Source organism: Tenrec ecaudatus, chromosome 4 (assembly GCF_050624435.1).
Source record: "Tenrec ecaudatus isolate mTenEca1 chromosome 4, mTenEca1.hap1, whole genome shotgun sequence".
Lineage (NCBI taxonomy): Eukaryota > Metazoa > Chordata > Mammalia > Afrosoricida > Tenrecidae > Tenrec > Tenrec ecaudatus.
In genome coordinates, this window is record NC_134533.1 from 168930283 (window position 1) to 168939343 (window position 9061).

The following is a 9061-nucleotide window of genomic DNA, read 5'->3' on the forward strand; positions in this document are numbered from 1 at the left end:
TGCATATAGCCTCCTCCCTGGGGCATGGACAACAGAAAAAATGGGTGAAGGGAGATGTCGGGCAGTGTAAGATATGGCAAAATAATAATAATAATTTATAAATTATCAGTGGTTCGAGAGAGGGGGGAGCAGAGAGGGAGGGGAAAAATGAGAAACTGATACCAAGAGCTCAAGCAGAAAGCAAATGTTTTAAGAATGATGATGGCAACAAATGTGCTTGACACAATGGCTGTATGTTTGGATTGTGATAAGAGTTGTACGAGCCCCCAATAAAGTGATTTTTTAAAAAAAATGTAGCCCCTAAAGTTTTCCATTCCTTGGCCTTATTCTCCCTGCCCAGTCATAGCTCTTACTGGGGACTATGTTTGCAATTTTCACAAAACCAGTCCCTTTAACATGCCTTACTAGACTTTGTTCATTCTCATCTGGACTGCCTTACTTATTCCATTGATGCTTGCCTGGATAGCCTACTCACCCATGCCCCTCTTTAAAAAATCATTTCCCCCATGATAAAAAGGCATCAGAGACATGGGCATTCCAGTGATCAAAATAGTTTGTTATTCCAGAAACATGTAATATCCAAAGTCTTCTCTGTCCCATATACCCCAAATGTTTGTGCTTTTTCACCATTTGACTGTGTTTCAGAAGCATCTCTGGTGCACTATGTTGGGTCCGACCTCCTTATACTCTGCAGCAGTGACCCACATGTCTTGGAAGGCAGACAGGGATGCGAGAATGGAACCCCCCATCCACACAGAACTCTGCCTTTCGGGGGGAGCTGTAACCTGCACAGGGGTATTGGCAGGTGCCAACTTGGCTATCTCCTGGACTAGCCGCTTCTCTAAGCCCAGGAAAGAAGTTGATCCCCCTGCGAGAACAATGTTGGAGAAGAAGGAATTCCTGAGATCGGTATCACACTTCATGATGCTGTTGAAGCACATCTGATCAATGCCAGGGGCAGCGAGGTTCAGGAGACACGGAGTGAAGAGGGCTTCTGGACAAACAAAGAGCTCCCTGCAGAGCTTGATGCTCTTGCCGTCAGGCAGCTGGTAAGCTTTCTCCAGACACTCGGGTTTCCGGGCCATTTCCTCTTCGTAGTTTGTTGCCACATAACAACAGGTTTCCTTGATGTCCTCAGCAATCTTTTTGTCGGCAGCACCGAGCAGCGTGATACCACGGTTCTTCAACAATGTCATGAGGTATTTGGTGAGGTCAAGACCTGCCAGGTTTAGCTGCTGGACACCATGAGGCAGACAGTAACCATCAAAGATGGGTATAGACTGGGTCACCCCGGCGCCCGAATCCAGCACAAAGCCAGTTGTGAAGCCGGAAGCGAACAGTGCCAGGACACCTTGGACGGACATAAAGAAGGCGGGGACGCCCAGATGCTCAAAAAACACTTCGCTGGTCTTTTGCCTGTTGACCAGGGGGTTCAGTGCTGGCTCTGTAATCAAGACCGGGCCATCAGAGGGCTTCAGCTTCAGGTTATGGTCATAGACATGCTTCCACACGGTCTCCATGTCTCCCCAGGAAGTGATGAGACCACGTTCCACAGGATAGCTGTAGGAGGAAACAATAAAATAAACAGCAGTTATTTATGCTCCCAGTTTCAACTCTTTTCAAATTAGGGTTTGGGCCTCTACGGATGACCAAGATCCTTATCTGGGCAGCGATTGCTATAGCCTCTGAGGGAGGACCGCTGTTAGCCAAAAGGAGAATCACACTGTCCTCTGCAATTTTTATTGCTTTCCATGCTTTCAGGCAACTACCACTCAGCGTCTGTACCTAGCAACAATGTACCCCTTTTGTTCAATTTCACTCCGTTTTTTTTCTTGAAGTATTTTAAAGCAAACCCTAGACCCCATGTCAGGAGGGTCACTTCTAAATAGTTTATTTTGCATCCTCGACTGAGAAAGCTCAAAGTATTTACCACATATTTCAAAACATCACTCTATCACATATCAACATTAATAATGTCTCAAAGATTCTATCGTAATAATAAAAGTAGCAGAAAATGACCACCCTAACTATGGTAAGTATAGCATTCAGGGCCACGAATTACATGCACATGTGCAACCATCACCACTGTCCATCTGCGAAAGTTTTCACGACCTCAGACAGACACTCCGGGCCTCTTGAAGCAATCACGGCATTTTCCTCCGCTTGTATTCCCTGGTAAGCGCAGAGAACCCTGTCGAACACACCCCTACAAACACGTTTGTCCCCAGACGTAATTTTCCTGTTCTAGATGTCTCCTCCAAGTAGGATCATGCAACGTCTGTCCTTTAGTGTCTGTTTTTATTTAGCAATGTTTCAGAGCTCACCCATGGCTGTACCATGTATCAACGCCTCATTTCGCTTTATGGCTGAAAACGACTCCATTGTGTCTAGGGGCTGAGGACCATGGACTCTCAGGGTAACCTAACAGTCCACAGAGACCATATTCTGCATCTTAGTTTGGCATCTGAGTATCGGCTAGCGTCTTTGTGAGTGGTAAGCTATAGCTACAGGTCTCTCCTTATTTGGAGGAAGGAATAATGAAGATAATCTAAGGCTCTTGAAAGACTTTAGTGCAACAGACTAAAGAGGCCAATGTGAAAGTTAGCCTTAATGATTCTGAGGCCAGAGCTAGGTGGTGCCTGGCCACCACTACCCACCGCTCTGAGAGGAGTCACACCCGAAGCTCCTGAACAGAGGGTGAGAAATACGGGCATCAAAACTCACCAGTCAAATGGAAGACCAGGCATACTAGTCAGACAGACTGGTGACACCTCAGAGGCGATGGCCCTTCAGTCACCCCGAGGGTCTGGAAATGAACTCACTCTCATTGCCTCGTTTTTCAGTCAACAGGTTTATAGAGGAAACAGTAGCACTAAGGAGGTAGGGCATGCCTTTGAAGACTCAACCATTTGAGGTCAAAAAGGTAGCCTTTACTAAGGATAAAGTGTAGAAAAGTTAGGAAAGGAGATCTGAAAAAGGGAAATACAGAGGAAATACAGATAAGCAATGTTGCACTAAGGGGAATTCCAATAAATGAACAGAAACAAAATTGTTGAATGACTTGCTGAACAGAAAACTGCTTTGTTCTGTAAACCTTCAACTTTTCTTTAAAAGGGTCTAAGAAAATATTCCATTGTATGTATGTGCCACATTTTGTTTATTCTTCAGTTGATGGGCACTTGGATTTTAACCTTTTGGCTTTTGTGAACAATGCTGCAATGAACATTGGTGTACACATGTTTTGCAAGCATACACATGCAGTATGCTTGTGCACATGTACCAGGGACTTGATATACAATGATGCAATGGGGATCCCTGCTTGCAAGTCTTTTGCGTTCCACCTAGAACTGGAATTGCTGGATCAAGTATATAATTCTATGCTTAATTGTTAATGCAGACATACTTTTAATATGGTGGCGTGGTGGTTACCAGTTGGTCACTGATCCGGAAACTCGGCAGTTCGAAAGCAACAGCTGCCCCACTGGAGGAAGACGGGACTTTGTACGTCCCCTAAAGAGTAACAGTTTGTGTTTACTTGTTTGGTGCAGACCTGGTACCTCTTTTGTGAAGGGTAGCTGAGGAGACTGGTGCTCTCCATGGCCAACGAGCAACCCAAGGAAGGAGTCAAGACTGAGAACAATGATCGTCTTCATTTGAAGGTGGTGGGGCAGGGCGGTCTGTGTTGCAGTTTAAGAGCACGAGGCATAGAGCACTTAGCAAACTAATGAAAGCCTATTGTGATTGACAGGTTTTGTCATTGAGGCAGATCAGATTCTGATTTGATGGACAGCTAATCAATGAAACAGATAGACCTGCCCAGTTGGAAATGGAGGATAAAGGTACAATTTCTTGTGTTCCGGCAGCAGACAGGACACATCTTCTAAAAGGGGACCTGCTCTTTTCCTCCAGAACTCTGTTTTCCTACTGACCAAGAGCATATTCTCTTTTAGAAAGCCACAATTTGTTCCCACCACATCCTAACTACTACTGTGCGGTTTTCTCTATTCAATCAATTCCCCTTCCCCATTGCATCATTGTACATCAAGTCACCGGTACATGTGCACAAGCATACTGCATTTCCCCCATTGTTTATTTTGTTTATTTATTTAAACTAAATGACCAGTGGTATGTTTTGATCCACATTAAGTGGAGATGGAATCAGAAAAGACTGGTTTTGTGAACACCCCTTTTCCACAGAGGCAAGCTCACTTAGCTCTTCTCTGTATTCCAGTACATTATTTGCTCTCACTGCTTCATTAAAAAAACAAACAACCCAACCTTGAACCAACTACAAGCTTTTCTTTCTTGATGTGTTTTGTTTTGTTCTTTGTCAGTGGTTTGTTGTTGTTTTGTTGTATACTGTTGCTTTGTTTTCCTCTGTCTTGTTTTTGTGCATGTTATTATCACCACAGGTCTGTCTAAATAAGATAGGCTGGATGAACTATCTGGAGGAGAAAACAATGGTACTGACAGTTCCGGGGGGACTTGGGATAGAGGGAGGTGGGAGGTAAGGAAGTGGTATCAACAAACCCAGGGACAAGGGAACAGCATGGGATCCAAATTGGTGGTGAGGTGGGAGTGGCAGGCCTGGCAGGGAATGATCAAGGGTAAGGTAATGTAATAAAGAGGTATAGCTGTAACCCAGGTGGGGACGGAGCATGATAGTGGGGCAGGAGGAAAGTCAAGGGAAATAGAGGAAAGAGCTAGGAGGCAAAGGGCATTTATAGAGGTCTAGACAAAGACATGTACATGCAAATATATATATGATGATGGGGAAATAGATCTATGTGCCTATATTTATAGGTTTAGTATTAAGGTGGTGGGAGGACCTTGGGCCTCTACTCAAGCACTCCCTCAATGCATGAATACTTTCTATTATTAAATTGGCACTCTACGATGCTCACCCTCCCCACACAACTGCTGAAGCCAAAGCGGGTGAACAAGTAAATGTGGTGAAGAAAGCTGATGGTGCCCAGCTATCAAAAGAGATAGCATCTGGGGTCTTAAAGGCTTGAAGATAAACAAGCGGCCATCTAGCTCAGAAGCAACAAAGCCCACATGGAAGAACACACCAGCCTGTGTGATCGCGTGGTTCCAAAGGTATCAGTTACCAGGCATCAAAGAACAAAAAATCATATCATTGGGTGCACACTTCCATGATACAATCGCTGAGGACAAACGGGTGCATAAGCAGATGTGGCGAAGAAAGCTGATGGTGCCCGGCTATCAAAAGAGATAGCGTCTGGGGTTTTAAAGGCTTGAAGATAAACAAGCGGCCATCTAGCTCAGAAGCAACAAACCCCACATGGAAGAAGCACACCAGCCTGTGTGATCACGAGGTGTCAAAGGGATCAGGTATAAGGCATCATCAAAAAAAATTCTTACCATAGTGAATGAAGGGGTAAGTGCAGAGTGGAGACCCAAAGCCCATTTGTCAGCCACTGGAGATCCCCTCCCAGAGGGGTCTAGAGGAGGAGATGAGTCAGTCAGGGTGCAATGTAGCACCGATGAAGAACAGAGCTTTCCTCCACTTCCTAAATGCTTCCTCCCCTCTCACTACCCTGATCTGAATTCTACCTTGAAAGTCTGGATAGAGCAGAGGTTGTACACTGATGCAGATAGGAACTGGAGGCACAGGGAATCCAGGGTGGATGATACCTTCAGGACCAGGGGTATGAGGGGCGATACTGGGAGGGTAGAGTGTGAGTGGTTTGGAAAGGGGGAACCGATTACAAGAATCTACATGTGACCTTCTTCCTAGGGAATGGACAACAGAAAAGGGGGTGAAGGGAGATGCTGGATAGGGCAAGATATGACAAAATAACAATTTATAAATTATCAAGGGCTTATGAGGGAGGGGGGAGCAGGGAGAGAGAGGGAAAAAGAGGACTTGAAGCCAAGGGCTTAAGTGGAGAGCAAATGCTTTGAAAATTATACAATTGATATATGTATATGTATGGATTGTGATAAGAGTTGTATGATTCCCTAATAAAATGTTTTTTAAAAACCCCAAAAAAGACATAAAAAATCCTTGCATATCTTGCTCGATTGGGCAATTTTGATGTTTTTCATTTATCATTGTAAAACTAAGGACAATTTAAAATCTTTTTTTGTATGTAGCTGTTACATGTAGGGCAATCTGTCTTTACGTAGGGGTAAATTACTCTCAAAGAAATGAAGCCTAAATGTTTTCTCCTTCAAGTCAAGCATCTATTTTTTGTTTTAAAAACAAAGTAACAGTTTAGGAAACTGCCGGTGTCGTTGTACCCTGTGCTACAGGGTCCCTGCGAATCAGCATCGCTGGATGGCAGTGAATGAGAATGGAAGGACAAAGCCATCATGACAAAGGACCATGAATTCAACAACAATCTTAAACGAACTCGGACCAAATCCACTGCCGTGCACTTGATTCCGACTCGTAAGGACCCTGTAGAACAGGCAGAAGGAGCCTCATTAGGGTGTCCAAGGCTGAAATCTTCCTCCTTACGAAGCACCGATGTTTGGCTTGGCGGCCAAGCGCTTTAGCCACCGCGCCACTAGTGCTCCTCTTCGTGCATGCTGTGTTCCTTTTACGGATGACACTTTTGTTTTTACGGTTGAGATAGGGAAGCGTCGGGGATGTCTACTGTGTGAATGGCTAGTGCCCTTACAGACCGGTGGTCCAGGCGTTTGCAGTCACGCCCACTGGCCTTGAACCTGCCGCTTGGCGTCGTCATCCCTGTCCCCGGCACCTGCCTTCCACTTCCACTCTCCCCACCCCCCCACCAGCTCCCCGCGCGCCCCGAACCGGCTCCGGGCGGGACCAGCCGTGCCTCCGGGCCGCGCCGTCGGGCCGCTGTACCTGATGGACAGCGAGCTGTGCCCGTCTTGCGCCCGGTCGCCCACGAACAGTTCTTCCGCGCCCGGGGCCTCCCTGCCCTGGCCCCTGGTGCGGCCTACAAGGTTCGGAACCACGAACTGGGGCTCCCGGCTCCCGGCCAGGCCCGTCTGGATCACTCCGGAGCCGTTGTCGATCACCACCGGCAGCTGTCGGGCGCTCATGTCTGCCCGCCGCCCCGCCGCGCGCCGGCCGGCCGCTGGGCGAGAGCGGAAGGTGTGCGCGCCCCGAACGCCGCGTCACAGAGGCCCGGCTCGGCCGTGCGGGTCCCCCAGGCCGGCTCCGGCCCCCCGCTGGCCGCGTCCGCGCCCCGACAGCCGCCCTGGTCGATCGCGTCTGGCTGCGACGTGCTCCTTCGAGGAGGGGGCTGCCCGCGCCTGGAAACCGAGCAGCGGAACGGGCTTCGCAGATGCACTGATCCCTCCTCCCCAATCTTGGCTGCCGAGCACCAAGGGTCGTGCAAGTGGGGGACGCACCCCCGAACTGGAGAAGCGTGGGGAGACCTGATGGAGGAAAGCTGGCACACTCGTCAACTTACATAAAAAGACAAGAGGGCCGGGAGGAGGGTAGGATTTAAAGTGGGTTTTAAAAACAGCTTTTATTCGTTGTTTCCCCTGGACACTGAGCAGTGTCTCGCCCTGTCTCATTCCTGGGGTTTCTGGAGGTGTACTGCCCTCTGACATGCTCTTTGCCATCTCGCCGTGTTGATCGCCTGGTGGGATCTGGAACCCTTCTCCTTCCATAGTCGTGATTTAGAGGCACGGGGCCGTGTCCATGTCTGCGGGGCAAGGGACATTCCTCGGAGTTTAGAAAAATTCCGGTCCAACGTGTGCCCCCCAGAGTGCGTGCGCGCGCGTCCCCTCCGTTTTGCACACCCTATAAAACTCACGGCCATCGGTTGTGCGCACCCGGTAGGTAGAGAACGACTCTCAGCCACGAGTGGGTCTACAGAAGCACAGGGAGCGCATTCCAGAGGAAATCGTCCGTCCCTCCGCCCGCGGCTGAAAAGGGATCGCTCACCCCACCCCCTCCCCCCAACTTATTTTGTTTGGTTGGTTTTCTAGCAAAATAGCAGCTTGGTGCTGCGAGTCGCGGTCGGAGCAGGGGTTCGAGGCTCGGGTCGCGGCCCCGCATCCCCCGCCGGCCGCCAGCCCGGCGCTTGGGACTCGGAGCGGCGGGATGCGGGTGAGGGACGTGGCTTCCTTGCCCGGGAGAAAGCGGCTTTCGACTGCGGTGCCTACCGGAGGGCTTCGAAAGAAGTCGCAGGCGAATCAAAATTCCTGAAATAGTTTCCCACTTTTTTACCCGTTAAAGAACTCACAAACCAAAATAACCGAGGGGATTACATTAGCTTTGATTTTCCTTTGGGAACCTGTTGGTCACGACACCTATATTAGCCCTTCAAGATCACGACTGGCTCAGGGAAGTTTCCGTAGTGTAGTGGTTATCACGTTCGCCTAACACGCGAAAGGTCCCCGGTTCGAAACCGGGCGGAAACAACTGTGATTTTCCCATTTTTACCCTAACACCACTTGGATTCGTGAAAAACTGTTTTACTCCCGCACTCCACACCACTTGGGTTCGTGGAATATTGTGATTTACGACGTCATTTTTTAAAGTTATGCTTTTGTGAGAAATTGGGGGATTTTAATTTACTTTAATTTTGTATCTTTTTTCTCGTTCACCGTGTTTTTATTGAATGCTTGCCGCCTATACAAAGTGTCCTTCAGATAAAAAAGAAAAGAAATTGATGCCCAATCTGATACTGGAAAAACAGTATAGTGTAGAAGGTGAAATCATAATTTTTTTTAAAAAAGTGTCAGTCCTGTCACCTCTTGATCTTTGTATCAACTTTTCCATGAGTTTCCCCATCAAAACCAGGCTTTAATCTTCTAAAACTGTAGTGTCCGATTGAACATTAACAGGATAGCGCCTAGTGTATTCTGATTGAAGGCATCAATAGCAGAACTGCTGTATAGTTAGCCGCGGCTATTCTTTTCTGCAAGTATTCTAGATTTCTAAGGTACGTCTGGATAGTCTGGGCCCATTACGCTTCTGGGAGACTCACCATTTATTGCTTGCCCCCTCAGGAATTCCTAATGCTGAGTCCCAATCTCGAGCACAGGGTAGAATTGCTCCTGTTGGGTGTTCGAGGCTCTTTATAGTAGAAAGCCCTCCTTTTCT

General features: G+C 47.9%; 1 protein-coding gene and 1 non-coding gene across 2 annotated transcripts; one reads left to right on the top strand and one right to left on the bottom strand.

Moving 5' to 3' along the window:
* Positions 1-623: 623 nt before the first annotated feature.
* ACTRT3 (actin related protein T3) lies at positions 624-7041 on the bottom strand. The gene is made up of 2 exons (XM_075548900.1): positions 6842-7041; positions 624-1560 (listed from the first exon to the last, which is right to left on the bottom strand). The coding sequence occupies exons 1-2, from the start codon at positions 7039-7041 to the stop codon at positions 642-644; spliced, it is 1119 nt and encodes a 372-aa protein (XP_075405015.1). The 3' UTR covers positions 624-641.
* A 1262-nt stretch (positions 7042-8303) lies between these two features.
* On the top strand, positions 8304-8376 carry TRNAV-AAC (transfer RNA valine (anticodon AAC)). The gene has a single exon. It is a non-coding gene; the product is annotated as a tRNA-Val (tRNA).
* The last annotated feature ends 685 nt before the right edge of the window (positions 8377-9061 follow it).